The sequence below is a fragment of the Magallana gigas genome, chromosome 3, assembly GCF_963853765.1.
Source record: "Magallana gigas chromosome 3, xbMagGiga1.1, whole genome shotgun sequence".
Lineage (NCBI taxonomy): Eukaryota > Metazoa > Mollusca > Bivalvia > Ostreida > Ostreidae > Magallana > Magallana gigas.
Window position 1 is genome coordinate 11148839 of NC_088855.1, and position 23812 is coordinate 11172650.

Consider the following 23812-nt stretch of genomic DNA (forward strand, 5'->3'; position numbering starts at 1 on the left):
TGAGCATGCGTAGTCAACACTCAAGCAACCAACCAGGAATGCCCACCGCCCGTATTCTCTCGAAATCCTTTTTCATCATAATCAATAATATTTGATAAAAAAAAAATACCTTCTGTGTTTGTAATGGTTACCAGACCAGTTGAAAGTTGATGGATCAGAAAGTATAATTTAACTGTGCGTTGTACGACTGTCACATGTCCCATAGGATCTATAAATCGTTCTAGATATTGATTTGTGCTGATACTATATGTATTTTGTCATTTTGTTGGAGATTATACACTGTACAGAATATGATTATGTGATTTACACGTTGAACATGTTAATGTGATGAATATGGTTTTAAAAAAAGAGAGAAAAGAGAGGAATACGTAAGTTGTAAGAACTTGTCTCCAATCCTCTTGTGTGATTACACAATAAAATATGGTGAAATCAAATCAAAGAAAGAAAGAAAGAGGCAAGCAAAGTACAATAGAGCTCCATACATAGAACACACACACAGTGTTTGTTGCTTCAAACTAACCTTGGAACGACCCCTAGATTTTTTCTCAAAGGACCCCGCATTCTCTGCTCTGTTGGTTTCCACAAAACTGAAGATGGACTAGATATTGATTTCACGTAAGAATAATTTTTACCAATTATCGTTTTAAAAAACCCTGTTTTTTCTATAATTTGAACACATGTCGCTTAAAACATTTAATATAGGTACTTGAACAAACTACTGAGTATTTGATCACTGACAGCTTTTCTTTTTTAAAGAGACAGTACAGCTGAAAACATATGTATGAATATCTTCAGATTTACCTATTGTAACGTTAGGGAATTTTTTAGAAATAATGTTGATTGTAAAAGTTAAAATACATAAATATCCCTTTCACATACTTAATTAACGTAATTATGAGCTTCCAGAAATTTAAGGGTCGTACGAACCGGAATAATCTTATATCGTTTATTTGAACCACGTGGACTTTGATTGACAGTAATTGACACGTGCTGAGAACTACAAGACCTTCGTCCGACTACGGTCATCATGGTTATCAGGTGAAAGGGATTCTCTTAACGGAGCACATCCTCACTTACTCGATAATTTATAAATGAATTACCAATTTCGGTTCATTTTAAAATGAACAGATATAAATGTGTCAAATAACCCCTCAAGGGGCCTCATTTGCAAAAATATATTTAGGTTGTAGCAACTCCTATGATAAACACGAAAAATACATGCTTACAAAATAATAATTGTGGTTATTTTAAAAACTTTGAACAATAATTACCTGGGGGAAGTAGAAAAGACATATTTTTATCAACAAACATGTCCAGGAGAATCTTTGCAAGCCCTGCATGTGTTTTGTTCACAGTAAATACGCATGCGTAATAGTATAGAAGGCTGAATCCCGTAACACGTTGCGATGTAAATATGTGATAGGTTATACGTAATTATTAATTTTAATGAAATCATTTGATTTATTTCGTGGAAAACTTTGTAATTTAATGAGTTTATACATTTGTGAGTAGTACAAAAATACCGAACCCCATCGGAAATTTTTTTCTAAGTCGGTTTTTGAAACACGGTTATAACGAAGCGCCAGGGACGGGCAATATTGCTTCGTTATAAGCGTAATTCATTACATCCATCAAGTTCACAACATATAATATAGTCACGGGGAATAAAAATCACTTCGCTGCAAGCGTCAATTCATTATAAGCGTGTTCGCTATAGCCATGTTTTACTGTAATCTTCAGTTTCAAATAGTGAATTCAAATAACATATTTTGATATAATAATATATTGATAAAAATAAACCATTGTTCTAGCCCATATGCAATATACCCCAGAATTCAAAACACTGAATATGTTTTCCTAACAAGAAATTCGATCTGGTTGTCAATGTCATTGTAACATTGTAAAGAAGAACCAGACGCACTATGAACTTGAGCACCGAACAATTGGGAACCAAACAAACAAATTGGTGACACGCACTATTTATTTTCGACATAATCATAACAAGATGGTTGCTATATAATGATGAACATTTATAAATGCGCTTGGACTAAGCTATGATGCTTGGGTTGTTTTTTTTGCTGTTGTTTGTTTGTTTTTGTTTTTGTTTTTTTTTTTGGGGGGGGGGGGGTTATTTATTTTTTTTGGTTTATGGGGTGGTATTATAACCGACCTTTTGAGAATCGATAGAGTCATGTCTCTACTATCGTCTAAAAATGACCAGAATAATAGAACCGTCCATTTTATACTATATTTATCGTATTTGTTACTTTAAAGGTTTAAACAATATTTGTTCCAAAATATACATTTGCTATATAGGGTATATATAATAGCATTTTTGTGTTTTTGGAATAAATACGGGTGTGCAAATACAGAACAGTCAGCCACCTTCCTATCTTCCTTTGGTTGAATTTCTTGGTGACCCAATTTTAAGCTAACTTGAAAAAACTTTTTAACCTTGTAGTCTGACACCCCTCTCTCATTGTATATCCATTTCGAAATTTTTTAAAACGCTTGATAAATTCAACACGCATTCATTTAGTTCTGTCACGGACGTTCAATCAAATTTCAAAAGGGTTTTAAGGCTCCTCCACACCCTCCGAAATGGTTTTGCATAAAAGTCCATTTTTGTATATTCCTGAAATATATGGAATTCAGGCATATATTCGTCTTAAAAATGACAGAAAAGTTTTAATTAAGTGGAAAAATAAACTTTTTAAAGAATGTTTTTCAGTGTATAGAGAGAAAAGTATCTGCTGTTTTTTACCTGGGGACATGCAGGTTCGTTGATTGAAGCGATATCCATTGCGCTACACAGATAGACAACAAATAACGTTCTTGTGCGGATCTAGAGGGGGGGGGGGGGGTCAGGTAGTCCGGACCCCCCTTTTACCTGCAAAATTTAATTTTTTAAAATTTACATTATCAAATTACCAAAAAATATGTCTCAAACCCCCTCCAATCAACCCCGGCATACTCAAATAACCCCATCTGGAATTTTTGTCTGGAATCACGCATGTTGGTGACCTAACCGGGTTGAAATCGTAAACATACGGCGTTTATCCTTACCTCGCCGTCTATAAAATCATCTACGCTAGCCAGGGAGGGAAGATCCACGGTGTTTCTCTATTCTTCCGAAGATGCTTTAAAACATATTACATGTATTATCTTAAGGAAAAAACAGACTGTAGTGTGTCCAATTTGATGAGCAAATGCATATAATTACATATGATTGTCTGCATACACAACTAAGTGTATCAGTACACAGAGCAATCCTCCGTATTTAGTCAATTTAAAATCAATGCGAAAGGATTCCGTAATTGCTACATTGTAATGGGAGACGAAACTTAAGGAAATGAAAATGATGAAAGTTTAAAGACAGGGCTTTCTTCAGTCGGATTAAAATACGAACAATTGCTATTGTAGATATCTGTACAGTATTTTAATCAGATCGAGTTTTCTTTCGACATATCCCACGGGTTACATGTATAACTTAAATGCTAACAAACCAACTTTTGGAGCCCATACCATCCAAAGAGGGGGGGGGGGCACTTTTTGGAAATGGAAATGTGAATTTGCATTTGTATTCGATATTTTTTGAATTATTTGTACAATTTCAAAATTACTTAAAATATAAATACATGTATATCATTTTTTGATTTTAGTTATAAGTGATAAACAAAGATAAAAAATCATTATACAATGTCAAAATTCAAATGAGCAAAGATATTGGGAGATTGTAAAAAGATAATATGAAGATTTTAAGATATAAAAAAAGAAGCGCTTAAAGTTTCCTATCCCAATTTCGATGATGTTTGAAATCCCTTGTAATAAAACTTCTTAAAGTAAAGATGTTTAAATATAAAAAAAAAAAAATAAATAACCTCCAAGGTAGGGTCTTCGATGTTTCCGAGCCCGATGATTAAAATTACCGTATATTTATATTAACATTGTATTTTACGTATTCCCAGGATTTCTCTGACTAGAGATAGTGCTACCACACTTAATTTACAGTAGTTGACCACTGATAACAGCTTCCAAATACTAATGATACATTTAAATTATATATCAATAAAATTCACTTTCAAATGACAAATTGTGTTTAAATATAGAATCTTTTGTTTTAAATATATCTGTCTATCATCTATCTGTCTACCATTCTGAAGCTAGCAGCCACTAAGAGGACCTTTAGATGTTTTCATTACAAGCTTTAGATGACGTCTGTAAAATACTGAAGTTGTAAAATGTTAAAAAATAGACAAAGTTCGGGTGAGGAGCTAAATGAACACTTGTAGGTGTCACACGCGTCTTCTTAAGGTTGTAATGGCTACATTAAATGAGAGTCTACTTCTAATCCATAGTGTTGATTTAATGTGCATGGTCAATATCGAAGGCGATATAAATCATTGAAATGATTGATTTGGAAACCACCTCATGATGTCCCTACAGCCAAAAACTGAGGACACGGAATGATAGCCCTATAGGTTCCCCTACTCTGGTTATTTGTTTGATGCACACTAAAAAGATAAGAGATATAATCGTCTACATTTACTCCTATATCATTGTAAAATAATAAAAATGACAGTGTGAGTGTGAGCTAAATGGGCCCTTAAGGGTGTCACATATAACTATATTGCTGGGGTAAAATAGTCCCCAATTAGCTTTTACATTAGAGGGATTTTCCGCCAATTGAAGTCTGGTGCATGTTGTTTTGTCCTTTACAAAAAAGATTACTTTATTGAAAAATCAAAATTTGTACATTACAAAAAAAGTAGATTATTCGGAAATCATAATTTTTACATGACAGTTTCCTTAGTAGGTAAAAAGACCCGGATTTAACTTTCCGACACATGTTTCTTTATAACTTCTTTGTACACTATTTGGGTACTATAAAGCTAGCAAAAATCTAGCGACAATATCTAATTTAGATGTAAACCCTAAAATTTAATTTTTTAGAATTTTTCTTATTCATCAAAAATGTTTTTAATATATTTTTTGTGACGGTAAGGTCGCAATTGTGCATTTCAATTTTTTTAAGGTCAGCGTCTACGTAATTATCAGTTCAAAACATGACTCGTAGACAAAGATCAAATTTTAGTTGATTCTCTGTAATGTGCTAAATAATCCCAATGGTGATGGGTAGTGGCTGCTTTTAAAGACTAAAGAATAAACAACTGCTAGCTTTAGCCTGTTTGTTTGTATATCCTAACATATAATTATCTAAATTTGTTTATGGTTTATTCACGCAAGGGGTGTAGATATTTGCTTATATCATAAAGCGTTAGGGCTCCTGTGCGTTGGTGACGCGTAGTGATACCTTTCTATCATTCATCGTCGATATATCATTAACCGTTGGTTTTTCCAACTGTTAATGCAATTTAAGCGGCGTTGTATCATGAACGATTGTTACAAAGCCCTAGAAACAGCTGTTTATCTATATTGTTAAACCATATATCTATCTATCTATCTATCTGTCAACCTGTCTGTCTCTACGTATATCTGTCTTAATGCTTTTTGTCTATCTATCAATCTATCTATCTCTATCTATCTATCTATCTATCTATCTATCTATCTGTCAACCTGTCTGTCTCTACGTATATCTGTCTTAATGCTTTCTGTCTATCTATCAATCTATCTATCTGCCTTGATCATGTTTTATCACTAATTCAGAACTTACAAGAACAAAACAGTACAGGCACATGTTATGGTAAAAATTACATATTACTAATGATTGTGTTATCTTTTAAAGGCTGCTTTTAATTTCGGGTTATTAAAGGGTGCAACTGCAAGGCTTAATGATAAAAAGTTGGCATCATTAATGGTTGAGAGTGTAGAATATTTGCTTGTTTCATTTAGCGTTAGGGCTAATGCTATATATCATTTAGCCGTTGGCGATGTCAACTGTTAAAGCAATAATTTCTACAGCGCGTTGCAATTACAACGTTTAATGATATTTATTTCATTGAGCTACGGTGCATCATTACCGGTTATTTCAGAACCGTTCTGTTTATCATGGTAAACACTAAAAATAGGAACACTAAACATGTGACTTTATCCCCCCTCCCCCCGGTATTCTGAAAAACTGGGTATATGATTTATCCATAGTTTCGCCTCCCATTTTATGTTCTCTGCCTTCATGTATCTACCCGGATACCATGATTCTATATCTGTGACCTCTCTATTTAGTTTTATAAGTAGGGGGTTATTTTCTCATTTTAATACCTGTGTTAAAAAAGGGTTCTTCAATAAAAACAAATGAAATTTGATTGTAATGGAAATTAAAGTAAACAAAAACTGGCACATCGCGATATCATTAAAACAAACATTCACTGTACAAAAGTTTTGGACTTTTTAAAAGGTATACTAGAATAAACAATATCATTACTATACCGCATAATAAATAGCAAGACACAAAAAAAACTAAATGAAAGATAAGTAAATCTACCGCAAAAAGAAAAGAATGTTCAAGGTGTTTTAATCAGGTTACGATTTACCACTGAGGAACATGCATTGTATACAAATAGACTGGTGTTCATAGGTAATCACGATATAAAAAAATACATCACATAATGGATTTTTGTCCCATTTTACACGAATATCCCTTCAATCAATATCAGTTTTATCATAAACCGTTTAGATTTACCTCTAGCTAGTCTTCAAGTTGTTGTATATGTTATGAATTATATATATTATGTACATTTTTCAGTTACTGTGTCTTTGCCTGTGCTAACTCAACGTATCGATTTTGTACTACACAGCTCAGTAAATTCAAATGACGTATAGTTGGAGTGAAAGCGGGTTTTGCCTTAAGTTATTGATTTTCAAATATTTAATCGTACAATGGCTGAAAATTATATAAATATAAGTAATGAGGAATCATTCATTGAATATTATGAGGTGATAATTTCGGTCGGGCCGCAATCAAATCTATCATATAAGTCCCGAATAAAGCAAGATTAATTCATTGTTTTTTTTACTTCTGACCTGACTAATATTCAAGTGTACTGGATATCGAACGCAATATCAAATAATTTGAGCTGTATTTTTCATCTTTGTTATTTACTGTTTACTTATTTATTTCACTTCATTTCATTATCAGTTTTTTTTATTATTTTGCTGCAAAAGTAAGCTTTTATGACAAATCTGCAATTAACAAAATTTAAAACTAAAACCAATCTTTAAATTCAAAAAGATCAAATAGAAATGTATTAAGATTATAGCAATATAATTTCTTTCTACAAAAAAATATACGATGAGAAGGGGGTGGGTAGAAGTAATTTACGACAATGCAAAAAACAACGACGTGAAAACTGCACCTCACATATTGACTTAATCTCGAGTAGTAAATTAAACAAATCTAGATCTTTGCATATTTTGAGTATCGTTGTTTACATAAATATATAATTGAAAGTGATAATTAGATTGATTCCAATTGTTTTTATTTCAAAAAAAATCCCCAAATTTAAGCAACAAAGAACACATAATTCATACTCGAATAATTACACAAATATACAATGGCGGTTTCGTTCATTATTTCATGAATTGTGTATAATAGTGATCAGTGCATGATTGTACAGAAAAATTCTATCTTTTTAATGTATTATCATTGAATTTAAACATATTTTATTGTACACAACATATACAAAAGAATTTTGAAACATGAGGACAGGAAAAGTAAGTTGAAGGAACTTGTTGCCAATCCGCTCTACGTGTAATTTATCGAATAAGATATGTTCAAATCACAGAATAATAATTTTGTATAACGATCAACATCTCATAATTCTGTACAATCATTTTTTTTTTATATTTTTACCTTGTCCATTTGGATCTTAAAGTCACTTTACATTTTGAACAAAATATTGATGGATACAACATTGTATATGATCGTGCTATTATAGCATGTATGCATACAAAACAAAACAAAAATATTGCATATTCATTAATGATACATTTTTTTCGTGTGAAGAATATCTTTTCTATATGAAAATAACGGGTAGAAAATTTGTTCTTAAACGTAATAATATTACTATCATGTACCCCAAATCAAACATTACATGAATCATTTAAATACACGCTGTCACATTCACAAAAGTTATGTTCAATGTCATGTCAATTCTGGCAAATGAAATCTATTCAACATTTTATTATGTATGGCACTGTGTTGCCCCATACGAAGACAATGTTCATAATGTATGTATGGCACAAAAGTCTTAAAAAACTTTAAAGATTATCTTTAAATGTATTTTCTTTACACAGGCATAAAACTCGCTTAAAAGCAGTCTAATTTTGGACAAATGGCATTGACTTTTTTTTCGCTGTCGAAAATGCTTATACATTTTGTACCTACAGATAAATTTTAGGGGAAGAAAAACACAACAAAAACCAGAACTTTCTACAAAAATCCAAGTTATATTGCCAGCTAATTTGAAATAATTCATTAGCACAGTCACGAAATTAATATCATCATCGCTAATATACATTGTATTTTAATTAAATTAGATTGAGCAATGGTAACAGAGAAGAGGCCCATGAACCACGCTGGTTATATGAGCAACCTTATCGGACGTGGTACCACTAACAAGCTTTACAATAAGTATATCCGAGCCATTAAGACCCAGTTAATAAAAGAATAGCATAACTTAAATATTAACGCTATACATGGGGAAAAATATACACTTTTCATAAACAAATTATATATTTGTTTCTTTTTTCCCTTTTTCATAATCATCGAATTAAAAAAAATACTCACAAACATCAACTTTACTGAATGTACATGTAGCGACCGGACTGTCAAATAGATATTTCATGATTTTGTTTATTTAGAAAAACCTGATACATGTATATACCGCTTGCTTACCAATCCTTTTAAAAATACGAAATCGCAGTTGGGGCCCTATGAATAACTTTATGGGATTCAAGTTCTTCGGTGTCAGATCCAATAAATATTTTTCTATATTTTGTGACCCTTCCTAACGCCTGGGGGGTGAAGTTAGAACAAAGTTCAACGAATACCATGCATGTAGCTAACAATGAAAAGTTAATATTTAACTTTGGTTTTTTTTTTTTTGCAAACATATCATCCAAAAAGTATAATTATTCCCAGATACTTCACCCATGACTGAGTTTGAAATTGATTTAGGCGTGCTCAGCACCGTGGAAATATCATCTTGCCACGAGTGATTGATGTAAAGGTTTCACAATTTGATATCTTAAATCAATACTTTCTCTGCCAGTCTGACACTGAAACTGAATTCGTATCGACTGAATCCATTATAATATCAACCCATACATTATGAAATAGCACCTGTACTGGCTGATGGAAAGGATTATCAAATTGGTGAATCAAAAGTATCATTTAAAAGGGAACTGAAATCTAAAACTAAACGACGAACAGTTAAAAACTAATTCGAAGTAAATGTTGAGCAAATAAAACAACCTTATACTTTAGACTTTTACATTAGGTCTTGTTTATCTCGTGATTTAACAAAAAAAATACTTTGTAAGCAGCGAACAGAGAGCTATGTGGATGAACGTAGACTTTCTTCTAGCGTAAACTCCGAAAAGTCAAACTCGATAAAAAAAAAAAGGGCAATTTTATAGGCAAAAATATATATATTCATAAAACACATTGAACATCCATCAACATATTAGAATGGTCGTTGTAATGGACATGGAAAAAATGAATGAAATAAACAATGAATTTTTAGACAAATGTATTACGCAACCCCCACCCCCAAAGGATCGGGAATTTCATGATTTTGGAATATTGCCTTTTTCTTTGGCTTATCAGATTTGTTTTTGGACGAGTCTGCCCACCTCCTGTCGAAAACGAAGCTACATACCTGGATTTTATAATCAACATGCAACAAGAAAGATAAAGAGGTGAAAAGGGATCCGCTGTGAAATGTATCAAAGACAATTCTAAGTATTCTACATGTATGTGCTTCCAAACTTTATAATCCAAACGAACATTTAACCCAAGAATTGTAAGACACTGACATCGATCTCTAAGTTTCAGCTTGGTAGCCATAGAACATCATATCCCCATTTGCCACTTTCAGCTATATTCAACGGAGCTTTTCCAACGTTGCATACATGAGGTTTATATTTTCGCGCTGTCATAAAATCAATAATTTTCTTTGCGGTTGGTTGATTTCTGTGGAACTCCCACTCCATTACAAATCCAACAACATTGATTTTCTCGAAAAATTTCGTCGCCTTTTCGACAGCACGGGCTTCGAAACCCTCAACATCCATTTTAATGAACACTTTTTGAAATTCTTTCATAATTGGCAGTTCCAGAAGATCATCCATTGTGATAGTGTACACTTGTCCATAGGTACCCTGAGCCCGACCTAATTTCAGTTCCTTGATATGGCCAGAATCTACATCCACAAATGTGCCGCCCATGTTACTCTTGTCCACACCCAAGTTGACGACCGAATGCCCGTTAGAGATAGCGTTGTGGATAAGGTATACATTGTCCTGTAAGCCCCCCTCCATGACAGAAGCACAGATATGTTGCATATTCCTATCCAAGGCCTCAACAGCCAGTACTTTACGTCCAGCCTTTGCGGTGCTCAGTGTATAAACACCTGAAATTACACACACACAAAAATTCATTAAAAAATTCCTTGTTCAGGTGTTTTCATCATACATGCATGTTACAACGCAATTTTTTTCAATGTGCTATAATTTTGGGACCAATTTAACGCACTTTAGAAAAAAAATATTTTTTTCAAAGTGCGTTGATATTGCCGATTTTATAGCACTTTGAAAAAAAACCGTTCAAGATTTGGTCAAAATATTTAATAATATACATGTATATACAATAAATGATTGTTTTAACAATGCTTAGCTCAAAGGGATATATTTAAAAAAGAACTCAATGCATTACTTCGTAAACAGTTTCTCTATATCATTTTTTTCTTTTCTCATAAGCTTACGTAGTTTAACAATTTACACATAAAGAACAACTCTAGAGATATCAAATTTCCAAAAATGCCATAAATCGCATCGCTTAGCAAATATATATATATATATATATATATATATATATATATATATATATATATATATATATATATATATATATATAAACACAATTTGATCTTTTCGAACATCGGGAAATAAAACCCACGCTTCATTTTTTAAAATTATAGTTTAATTATTAACGGGACTTGGACACGATTTGAGCTCAAAAGTTTAAACTTTTCCATTTTAAATGTTTAGCATGGGTGGTATGGGTATTTTTAATGTTTTGTCAAAATTTGAAAGTCAGATATTGAGTTAAAAGCAAGATACAAAGTTTGGAATTCTTTGTTTTGTAAACAAAGCTCGAGCCTTGTTATTGTTTAAGTATGTGTTTTATTGGTATAAATTTCAATCAAATGTTGCTTCTTCTATTGATAATTATAATATAGTTTATAAACACGTTGAATAGGTTTGTCTTGTTTCCCACGAGTTATTATGTCAGTGAAAAAGTAGTCCATACTTTACATTATTTGTAAACAAACATAAGACTCCAGCTTTGTTTACACAACAATGAGTTCTTTCCTCTGTATCTCCCTTATAACTTAAATTCTAACATTCAAATTTTGGTCAATCATTCAAAATGTGAAAGTAAACCATTTTAATAAATAAAAAGTAAAAATGTTGTTCTAAAATCGTGTTCAAGTCCCTTTAAATGTTTTACAAAGCAACTTTTAAAAATTGCAGTGAATTTGTTAATTAGAATTTAAGGTAGTACAAAACAGGTAAGCTAAATTTTTCCTATAATTCAATTTTTCTGGAATTTTTACATTTTTTTCTTTGGAATGAAATCATTTAATACGTAAAATTTGAAAAAAAATCCGACCTCACAATTTTTGCCCACATCGCCCCAAACCTACAATTGGAATCTCCTTTCAGTGGAGTGTAAAATGAAATAGTCATTGTTATAATTTTCTATGCCATTCAGTTATTTTTCAAGATATTACAAATATTTGTGCTGCTATTTAAACATGAGACCTTGTTACTTAAAAATACTGAAATAAATTTTAACTGGTAACTTAAGATAATTTCTCATGCAATATAATGGAAAACTAGTGCTTGTGAATACTCTTTTAAGACGAAATTGTGCACCATTTAACAGTACCTAAGAAGAAAATGTATAATTCAAATTTTAAAAAAAATTAACAGTATGATTGGCATGGCCCTGTAATTAAAATATATCCAAATAAAGAAAATCTAACCATTGGTTTTAAATTAATTAAGGTTTAAATATGTTTGACAGAGGTATAAATTCATAAAAATCCTAGATGACGTCATCATATTTGACCTTTGACCTTTTGATATGACATTGAAATTTGTTTGACATAAAGCTTAAATACTAGTGGTGGTTGTGTCAAAATTTCAGGTCTTTACTTTGAAAAGAACACAAGTTACGCATTTTTAAATGATATAAGGCTAAATTGCACAAAAATCATATGAACACCATCCAAATGTATGTTTCAGAATTATCGAAATACATTGCATCCTAAATTTATTTGGCCTTGAGTAATTGATGGGTATGATTTATATTTTTTTTTGTTAAGATAATGGACTGAAATTAATGTTTGCATCATATTAAGTCATTATTTTGTGTATTTCAGAAAATATTTCAAATAAATAATTTCAGGGGTGTTTCGTACTACCTTAAAAAGGGGGTTTATGTTGAAACACTTACAGATTATCTTAGATACAAAGTACCATTTGAGAAATTATAATTGTTTGTCCAGCTCGTTTTTTTTTTCAATATCAATGTACATTATCTACAAGAAAGCGTATTTCTTTTTCCGTTCCCCAAGCTGCTGAATATTATCTTAACAGCTTTGGTTTGCTTTTTCCATAGCGTCACAGTCACTTCTGTCAGCTACGTCAAGCATAAACAATACACGCCACCGGTGTGAAAACCTTATGATAGTCAACTCCTTTTCTTAGGCGGAGTTATCAGTCCACGCTTATGCAATGCCAGAGCTGAAGGATTTCTCAGAACAGTTCATTTCACCCACATATGGAGTCATTGTCGGCTATCCCCTATGTTTAAATTGCAAAACTCTCTCTCTCTCTCTCTCTCTCTCTCTCTCTCTAAACGGGCGTTTAACCATAGCCTCAAGCTACGGTCCAGAGAAAGGCGTTAAAAAAATATAATATTTAAAAGTTGTATGTGCTAAGCGTTCATTTCATGTAAATACCGTAAATGTATAATGCTCATGTATTACCGACTAACTTGCCAGTCGAAGTGATAGATATATATTCCTCGATTTCGACACCTTTCGATCGACAGTCAATAAACAAATTGAACGATTATATGAAAGAATGAGACGGAAGTGGAGAGTGCAAGGGGTTATGTACAATGTACATGTGCGTCTTCATTAGGCAAGTGTCCGATTCGTTTCTCTTCTGTTACCCTATCCTTTTCGGTGTAAATATATATGCTCAAATATCCCCAAACAATTTACTGCATATTTCTTTACTTGTCACTGAACCCCCGATCACCAGCTCCATACATGTACACTGGTTTGTTTACATATAAAAAAGACAGCTCTTGATCCGCTCTTCGAGTAAGCTTACTTTAAAGGTTGTTTAATAGGAGAAAGTTTGGGGCAAGTAAAGCTACAGCTATTAACAGTAGTAAACTAAATGAAGAATTATTTAAATGGATATTTGCACAAAATGTGGTATATGACGTAAATCTTTTCAAAAATAGCGTTATTTTTGTGCGCGGTAAATTGCCTTAAAGATTCTTTTGTACATGTAAGTATTGTTTGCACTGTAGCTTTATATTTACTAACCCAAAATTTCTACAAAGAGCTACAGCTATGCATGTACTGTATGTATGTTTTATCACAAGTGTACACTTTCGACAGTCACGAGTACCCATGTGAATATATGTTGTTGTTCTGTCCGTGCAAAATTTAGTCTGAGTTAACCAGCAGCCAATCAGCGGTATAAAGCTGAAACCACCAGTAAAACAAGTATTCCTTTTAAAGGAATGATCGGCAATAATGTATATTGATAGCTAGAAGCAATCAACATGATCAGTTTGATGTAAAATAATTTAAAAAGTACTGTATTTTTTTTTTATTATTTTTTTTTTTTTTTTTTTTTACAAAATATAGAATATTTTGAATCTGTACACCATAATTTCATCATTATAAACCGTCAACAAATTTAATTTCGAAAAAAAAATTTGGGGAAAGCCGTTCGTAAACTCCTTCTCTAGTTTTATATTTTTAACGTAATTATTAAATGTTAATGTATCTTCTTCTTCTTTAGAATACTGAGTAGGGCTCTTCAAAGAGCATTAACACGTATAGAAAGAATGAGTTGTATTATAATAAGTTAATGTGACTGAAAAACATTGAATATCATCATAACTTGCTATTGAGGTCGCATTATAACGTAACCTTGTTTATAAATCAAGCCGTCTTCCTAGCTTCTATTATGCAACATCAATAGATCGAGGTCAGTTCATGGAGCATCTTCTGATGATTGAGGTCAGTTCATCGAGGTCAACTGCATTACTGAATGAATCTTTCGATCGAAATTCTTACGCGTGAGGCAAAATGTGCATTCTTGAATTTAAAGGTCGAACTGTATTTTATGCATGTTTGCATCTCTTAAGGTAAATGAATATATATAAAACTGAATAAAATGTTATATAACTACTAAACCAAACTTCAAGTTTTTAAAAGAACTACTTATGCAAGCGAAATGTGTGCGCACGTGGAAGCATTTGCCGGATGCCTCATATGGACACAATAGTGATCGGCCGAAGCCGATCACAAAAAGGTTTGTGGTTTAAGCTGACATGAATTCATAAATACGCATTATTTCCCTTTTATCTCAGACTACCGCTATATTAGTTGTCGATTTCTATTGTTCTGCTCATCGCTACACACCCCCTATATAAGGCCGAGAGCACTATTCATGCTTCACCGCATTCAGGTATTTCATTCTCCCGAACACGTTACCTTGGACGAAAAGACGTGTAGAAACACGTTTGAAACGAAAATAATATGACAACCACTTCACTTGCAAGGCATATCCAATGAATGACAAAACAAGACAGACTGAAATCCAGCCACAAATACTTCAAAAATCCTCGATAAATGTAGACCGTTTTCCTGTGTATAATATAACATCGCATATGCGCAAACTACACACTGTGGCAGATCGAGCAATGTCAATGATCGCATGGATTTTAGAAACGGAGCGTTTTTGTTGGAACGGATGGAAACGCTGTTACGTTGTTACTTTCTTGGATTGACCATCATTTAGCTACTGTGTTGGATGAACTGCCGCCGGGGTTTTAAAAATGATGCAGACGTTATGCATTCTGTATGAACGACACACGTGTTCGATGTGCATGCGAAGTAAAGCAGCGCTATCTGTGCAAAATATTAAGGATACCATGGAAATTATTTCAAAGAATAAATATATTTTGTATTTTATTGATTGTTGTTTCCTTTATTATTTATCACAAACATTTTACTACATTGTGTAGTTCATGCATTCAGAAGTCCGTGCAACCTGAATGCCTCGATCAGACGACCGTAACTTTCTCAACCGGTATATATACCCCAGTGACATTAGAGGAGCGATCAAAACTAATATGGCCACCAAATGCTTTTATGAATTAATGTCAGCTTTAAGGTGCGGGTATTGTTTATGCATGACGTAGCTGATAGAATTGAACGCGACGCGATCGGAAAAATCCAACCAAAGCGGTTTTAGTAATATCATTTTTGGAAGGAAAGATGAGGGTTAGGGGACCTTCCTCTTGTAATCAATTTAATGATGTACTTGTAATATAATTGACCTGTATCTGTGGTTAACCCCAACCCGCGCCACCGTGCTCATAGACGGTATATATATTAAGGGAGATTCACTAAACTCTGTCCCGAGTTTTTGCTTCCACCACTTTTTGCTTGATATTTCTATAAGCATAAATACCTTTGTGCTCAAACTACGTTCATCCACTAATATGAAAAATGTCCAGATTATCTGTTTTGAAACGCTCCCTCTACCTCTTCAGGTTTTAATACACATCCCAAAATAGAAAGTCTACGGGGATTTTACATTGGATCAGCCATTAATAAGCCCGGAGGATAACGTTGAAAAATTGCGCGAGGTGTCCCGAGTACTTTCGAATGGATAAAAGATGTAAACATCTTCCATTACATGTATAAATCTCCGTAAGAAATTTGTTTTTGTTCCTGTGAACTTTAATGAGTGAAAAATGATAATTGTTCAATAACGGTATCTTGGATATATTCCCTTTTATCGATTTCAACTGTATTTCTTATACATGTATGAGTATTTTTATCAAAAATCATCAAAAAGCGATGGAAGCAAAAACTCGGGACAAACTATAGTGTTAACATTTCATCAAACTATCAACAAATTAAATACAATTACCAAACGGACTATAACCGGGGTTAATCAGAAAGGGATATAGTAATTGAGAACACAGCTACATTAAAGTTTATACATACATGTAGTACTTGGTTTTTTTAATAAAATGGCAAAATGTGATTGTTTGAATGAATGTAAATTATGAATCATTTTAAGAATCATATGAACATGCGATTTCTGTGTTTGTGTGCAGTAGTATAAAAGACTTCTTAACACGATATGAGATGCTTTTTATTCCTCTAGCCAAGTTAACATGGTTAAAATTTTAAAAAAGTTTAAATTTTTGAATTTCATAGTTTCATATATTTTGATTTGAGAGAGAGAGAGAGAGAGAGAGGTCCCAACATTCGATAAGATTTCTCAAGGCACCTGAGGCTCGTAACATAAAGGGTACTTAAGTCTAAGACAGTGATTAAGTAGGACTTAATTAAGTACACTCTTAGAATTAAGTCCGTGACTAGAGGAGTGCTTAGCTAGGACAATTTATCCAAAACTTAGGCGGCCGATAGAGGTGGCTTAAGTTTATCTTAAAGGAAGTGAACATGAAAAAATTATCAAGGGCTCAAATTTGTCTGTTTGATGTGTATAATGATATCTGAAAACCGTTTAGACAGAGCTTTCCTCAGTAAAAAGATATACCACTTAGAATAACTAATTCTTGCAATCCATGAGCGCTGCCATATTGTTAAAATCATTACCTCCCTGCTGGGTTATCTCTAGGCATCTAAGAGAGGGCAGCACTGATGCTGCCGTCAGTGAGACACATTGCATTTTTACACACGTGTAGTAACAGGGATAAAATGCCATCATCAAAATGTGAATGGAAACTTGAAAGGAATGTAAAGAGTTGTCATTTTAAACAGTGTTTATGGAGGAAGATTTTGGATCTCAGAATGATGCATTCCCACCAGCAGTTAATGTGACATGTAACTAGAATGGAATGTCCGTGGATCAGTGTTATTGTGACCTATTTTTCATGCACTCGGGAATTTCTTGTTTATGAGTTTGAACATTATGTGTGCTACATAAATGAGCACACAAGGTGCATTGCACAGCATCCTGACTTTTAAAAAGTGTCTTAGTCCTGTTATTCTTCTGACAGCATAAACAGAACCGGCGTACATATCATCAAGATCTTATGTATAAAAAAAAAACAAATCAGAAAAATTTCCAGGGCATTTAAATAAAAAGTAACGGTAAGAAACCCCACATGGAAAATGGAATTACAATTTTATATTAATTTAAATTGAAATCTAAAAACAGCATTTTATTTATGTAAACACTGACTGCCACATGCATCTCCGTACAAACATCTGGAATGTGATGGTCTTATATTTCACAAATTAATTTATCTATATTCATTTTTTGTACAAATCATAAATAGTTATCTGAGGTTCATTTATAGAAATGTACTAAATCCTTGTCTTCTCATGACAGTACACAAAATTTTTCTTCACATCAAGGCATAATTTTTCTCCTCAACCTTTATCAACTCTGTACATAAACACTGGCCTAGTTCCAACATTGACCCAGTCACCAGCAGCAATGTGGCTTATCTACGTCAGAGAACAGATGCATGCTGGGGAATAATGGATTACCTCCATAAACCTTTCACTGAGAGTGTTAAAGTGATAAAATCTCTTGATAGAAATAAACAAATAGGTAACAGACCTCATTTTTAAGTTTCAAAAGGCTTTTATAATTTATTAAGCAACAATTATTTTTTTCATGTTCACTTCCTTCAAGTTTGTTTTACACAAATTAAGAAGTTTATTTGTTAGTTATTTCAATTCAGCAAGTAAATACAGTGTATTTACAATATAATTTAAACTTATTATAATCTTGATATTCACCACAATCAGAGTTTTGGTTTAATTGATATAAACATTAGCAATGGTCGTAATGAGCTGTTACATTTTCCATACAGTATGCAAGTGGGCTGCAGAATACCTTGTAAACACGTAATAGTCAGTTTACAAGAAGTACTTGTGACTATATTTGTAAACTTGCAAAACCTGAGAAATTATGAAAAGGATGTTTGAAGACAAAAACACCCCTTAGTCTTTTAAAGACGATGATTGCCTCAATTCAATATATTGACTTTATGAAGAAATAATAATCAGAGTAAGGAAATTACCTTATTGGTGAGGTAAGATGTAGAACAAATGATAAAAATAAATCCACTATATTTTTCTATCAAGTTTTAACAGCATCGCGATATTAATATTACGCCGCGAGCAGTCTCGAGAACGATTAGTGAATATTCATCAAAACAAAGAAGTAACAACAATAGACTGAATGTATTGCCTGAGATCCATTGCTTTGCAATCCATTGCAAGAAATACCAAGCACTTGTATCTATAAATAAACATGATATCAACTTAAGATAAGGATTTATTTAAGTATTTACTTTTTAACATAAGCATGACTTAGCTTAGAGATTGCTAAGTTTGCTTTATGTTACGGTATAAGGCATACTTAAGTATGACTTATTTGGGTCCTTAGATTCCGACCAAGTCCTACTTATGACCCTACTTAAGTCATAATCTAAGCATCCTTTATGTTACGAGCCCGTGGACAGAGTACAGGTGCTGTCACAGACAGGAAATGTTATGCAATAGCGCGTTAACCCAGTGAGAGCTTTTCCTTAAATTGTGATTTACTTGTGATTTTCAATATCCCTGTCTGAATTATGCATTATTTTATTTCCATGCGGTAAAGATCAAAAGCGCGTATGATTTCTGAAAATGCCCGTTACGACGTCATGTGCTCTTATGTAGTGATCTGCATTAAAAACACATTAAAATACTGCTATTATGGCTACAGGTATTACAAAATATAAGTTCACATAAAATATTTGTTATTTGGAGAGAGAGAGAGAGAAAGAGAGAGAGAGAGAGGGGTCTCAACATTCTATAAAATTTCCCACAGCGCATGGTCAAAGCATGTAATCAGCTTTAAGGAGTCATAAAAAATCTGGACAATGTAGGAAAAAAGATGCCTGTATAAAAAAGTTATCGTTTTATCAAAATATTCTTAATATCACAGTTTTGGTAACAAGATATATATTTTCCAGTCATTTCACATTAAAAGATTTTTCTCGACATTCCTATGTAGTCATTTTACCCTTCATTGTGACCCCACACTACCCCCAGGAATCATGATTTGAACAAACTGGAATCATCTACTATCTGGTGATGAATTCATACAAGTAAAAGCATTCCTGGCCTATTGGTTTTTAAAAATAAAATTGAAAATTTTTCTCTTTAATTCCTGTGTAAAAATTAAACCCCTCATTGTGTTCCTATATTCTACCCTTGGGAATCATGATTTCAACAAACTTTAAAAGGGTGCTTAAAAAAAAATAACAGCATTCTTGGCATATTCGCTTTAAAGAAGAAGATTTTCAAAGATTTTTTTCCTATATATATTCCTATGTATAAAATGACACCCCCTGCGCATTGTGGTCCTAACTTACCCCCGGGGATCATGATTTGAACATACCTGAATCAAATCTAAATAGGAATACTTCCATACAAGTTACAGCTTTACTGGCCTACTGATTTAAATGTAGAAGATGTTTCAATATTTTTTCTATTTATTCTTATGTAAAATCTTCCCCCCTGCTGTAGCCCCATCCCATTATTAAGCTTGGGGATCATTATTTGAAAAAAAAACTTGAATCTACACTACTTGGGGATGCTTTCGCATAAGTTACAGCATTCCTAGTCTAATGTTTTAAAAAAGAAGATTTTTAAATACTTTTCTCCCCAACATTGGCCCACCATTGTAGCCCCACCCTACTCCTAGGGATCATGATTTGAACAAACTTGGCTAGCAAAGATGCTTCCACACAAGATTCAGCTTTTATGGCCAACTGCATGGTTTATGAGAAGTTATTGGAAAAATACCAAAATTTTTTCAAAATTCCTAATTAATTCTCTTCTTAAAAAAGGGTGTGGCCCTTCATTTTAACAAACTTGAATCCCCCTCACCTAATGATGCCTTGTACCAAGTTTGGTTGAAATTGGTACACTGGTTCTGGAGATGAAGATGAAAATGTGAGAATCTTACAAGGACAACACCACCACCGACAGACACATTTTGATTCTACCTCTAGATTATAATGAGGGCCATCTCAAAATATAAAAAAAAATACACCAAATTTTGCTAAATATTCAGGGTATTACAAATATAGATTGGTTCAATGGATTCATTCAAAAATTAGGAAAAATAACCCTGAGGATACCTCATGATGGGTGTAAAATTTCAAAGGCATACACTTTTTATTTTTTCTTTGATGTTGTTTTTTATCTGATGTACTCCTACAAAGTTTCATTTTATCATAACATCCATAAAGCACAATGGCAACACCAACTAAACAACGAAAGAATTGTTTAAAAAATAAAAATTTTCTTAAAAACTCTAAATATTTTTATATTTTTCTTCTTTATTATGTTCAATTTGATAAATGGTATGGTAAAAATTTCATAAAAGGTATAAATACTTTGTATTTTATAAGAATACCGGTACTCAAAAACATTTTAAATTTTAAAAAATTGCACAAGATAAATTTTTATGTACTCTAAACTATCCAGTAAAGTACTTTAAAAAAACACACATAGTTTATAGATAGCTAGTACTAAAATTGTAATTCTTTCTCTGTAGACGTAAAATGTGAACATGCACAAATATTTACCAATATTGGCTCCAATATCGATTATATTAAGATCGGGGTGATCTTTCATCATCTTGGAAATGACCATCAGCTTTTCAGATTCAAATGTTCCTTTGTCTTGCAGTGAAGTTGAGACCCAAATATCTTGGTCTCTCGGATAAATGAAGATGGGTGTAGGTCCATTGCTGGTTTTAAGGGAAGCCTTGGGAAAATCGAAGCAGGCGTTACAAACTTCCTGGTTCTCATACCACCCTTTCTGGTCACGGCTGTATATGGTTTTAATTTTTTTCTGCCTTTTCCCTCGACAATCAATAAAATTTTTATCAGTTGGGTTAGAATCACTTCGTATCTCCGAATTGTCTGTCTGTGCAAAGCTGGGGCTTTTCTGGATATTACTTTTTACGTCATTTATAAATCCAAATGAATTTCGGTAAAATGCTAAATACAAAACCCCTACTGTTACTGCAAGGACAACCAAAGTCAGGTTCTGGGGCCTTCTGTCACATGACAACATAATGAATCTGAAAGAGACAAAAAAATGTTGTTAAAGTAATTCGCTCTCATCATATACCCTTCTTCTCCCTTTCCTTTTAATCTAATTAGCAAATGATCAGTTTACATCTCAGTAATATTAAATTGTTTCAATTTAATATCATAAAGTATCATCACATTGATGATACGTATTGTTCTAAAGACCAAAAACTGAGAACAGACTAAATTCAAATTTTAGATTTCGATTGCATTAATATAATTTTTAATAACTGTACATTGTTTCATTTGTTTGAAATATATAAGATTGTATAGTCTGCATATTTTTAATTACAAACACATAACAGTTATTGTAATACTTATTTGAAATGTTGACTTATAAATAAGCCTGATGTACGTTTACAGACTATAAGTATTGAAACCTGGAAATGTCTAATACAAGAAAATTTCTTCAGAAAAGTGCACAATAAACTTCTTTTTCATCCTTACAATTTACAAATAAAAATGCATTATGTTATATGCATATATATAGTCACATCTATTAGGGTGTGAACCCCTTTGGTATTATTGTCTATTTCAGTTACAGAACAGAATTTACTGTTTATAAGTATTCATAAAACCATGGGTAATTAATACCTTTCTTTCTTTCTTTCTTTATTTCCTCCCAAAGGAGATTATCATAACATATTTACAAAAATACAAACATATAGACAATTGTAGAGAAAACGATATAATATACATATAATACGTAATTACCAACAAGTTTACAGGTGTACACATTCTATAAGGCAATACCAAAATATAAAGTATTATTATTTATATGACACTGTAATCCAGTGACATTTATGTGTATGGACAGGATGTTACACGTGACATTCTATAATAACATGCTGCTGCATCCCTAATTAGGCGGAAATTAAGAAGGTGTAAACTATAAGTAAACTACCCTCAGTAGTAGATTATCAAAATCAAATTAGATTAAAGGGACTGCTGACATATATATTATTCAGGATTTCATTCTTTCACATTATAATATTTCTTTGAGTTTAAAGGGACAGGTCACAATTTTGGTCAAAAATTATTTTTTCTATTTTAATGTTTACAATGCTTCAGTGAGGCATTTCTAATAGGCAAGTAAAATTTGAGTGTCATTTGATGAGTTATAAGCGAGTTATAGAGCTTACAATTCTTTGCTATGTAAACAAAGATTTTGTTTACATTTTGAATGTTGAAGTGAAAATTCCAGTTTTTGACCTAAAATGAATGTGTTAATCGTTAGGAACTGTTAATTTATGCTTAAAATGAATAATAAGATAGACAAACCAGCTTTAAAAAGAATTTTTACTGGTATATTGAACCTATGTAAACAAAAACCCAAATTTCAATTGATCATTAGAAATGCATTCGTAAAGCATTGCAAATAATAAAAACAGAAAAATAAAATTTGACCAAAATCGTGACCATGCCCCTTTAATTTAATTTACTCTGGTCCAGACATTGTTGCTTGGGTGATTGATGTGGCCAACGATCTACTGCTTGTATTAAATGAATGCATTAATTGTTCAAAATCTGAAGCAATTAACATTTTGCTTTCTTTGATGAAACAATAATTGAAGGCCACACCAATATACTTTATTGTTCATTGGTCATTCAATGAAAAAGGGTATGAGCGGACGAGTGATTAAATTATAAAATCATTATTTTTTGTAGCCAATTTAAAATGCGAAAATAGAGCGGGAATAGAACAGAAAACAGTGCAGAATTTCATGGATTTGGGAAATTAATAATATTTGTATAGTTTTATTTAAATGAGTGCACAGGGGCGAACGAAAAAGAAAATATATTGGTGTAGCCTTAATTGAATTTATTTTCTACTTTTCATAAAGGGCAGAAAGAACTCAATGAGATCTCTCTACCTAAAATTATATCATATATAAAATGTGTCATGAATATTAAGAAAATATTTATTAACAGCTTGTAATATTTTGTTCTAAGAGCTGTCTCCATTTAATACAAACTATAGACTTTGACCCGTGCGTGCACGGCCCGGGTTGACATTGCATATGAAATCAGACATTTAAATATGAAATCAGACATTTAAATATGAAATAGATACATTGACACTATATAAATAGTGCCTGTTTGGGAGGGTAACAGTTGAAATTGACACCCCGAGAAAACCATTGTCAACCGACGGGAAGTGAAAGG

General features: G+C 32.5%; 1 protein-coding gene across 1 annotated transcript in view; it reads right to left on the reverse strand.

The window, feature by feature from the left end:
- Positions 1-9046: 9046 nt before the first annotated feature.
- Positions 9047-23812, reverse strand: part of LOC105345003 (uncharacterized) — a 37073-nt gene continuing 22307 nt past the window's right edge. Inside the window, exons 2-3 of the mRNA XM_034443492.2 lie at positions 21137-21636; positions 9047-10592 (exon numbers count right to left, since the gene is read on the reverse strand). Coding sequence (XP_034299383.2) covers positions 10012-10592; positions 21137-21629 — 1074 coding nt within the window. The 5' untranslated portion in view covers positions 21630-21636 and the 3' untranslated portion in view covers positions 9047-10011. The remainder of the gene's footprint in view (positions 10593-21136; positions 21637-23812) is intronic.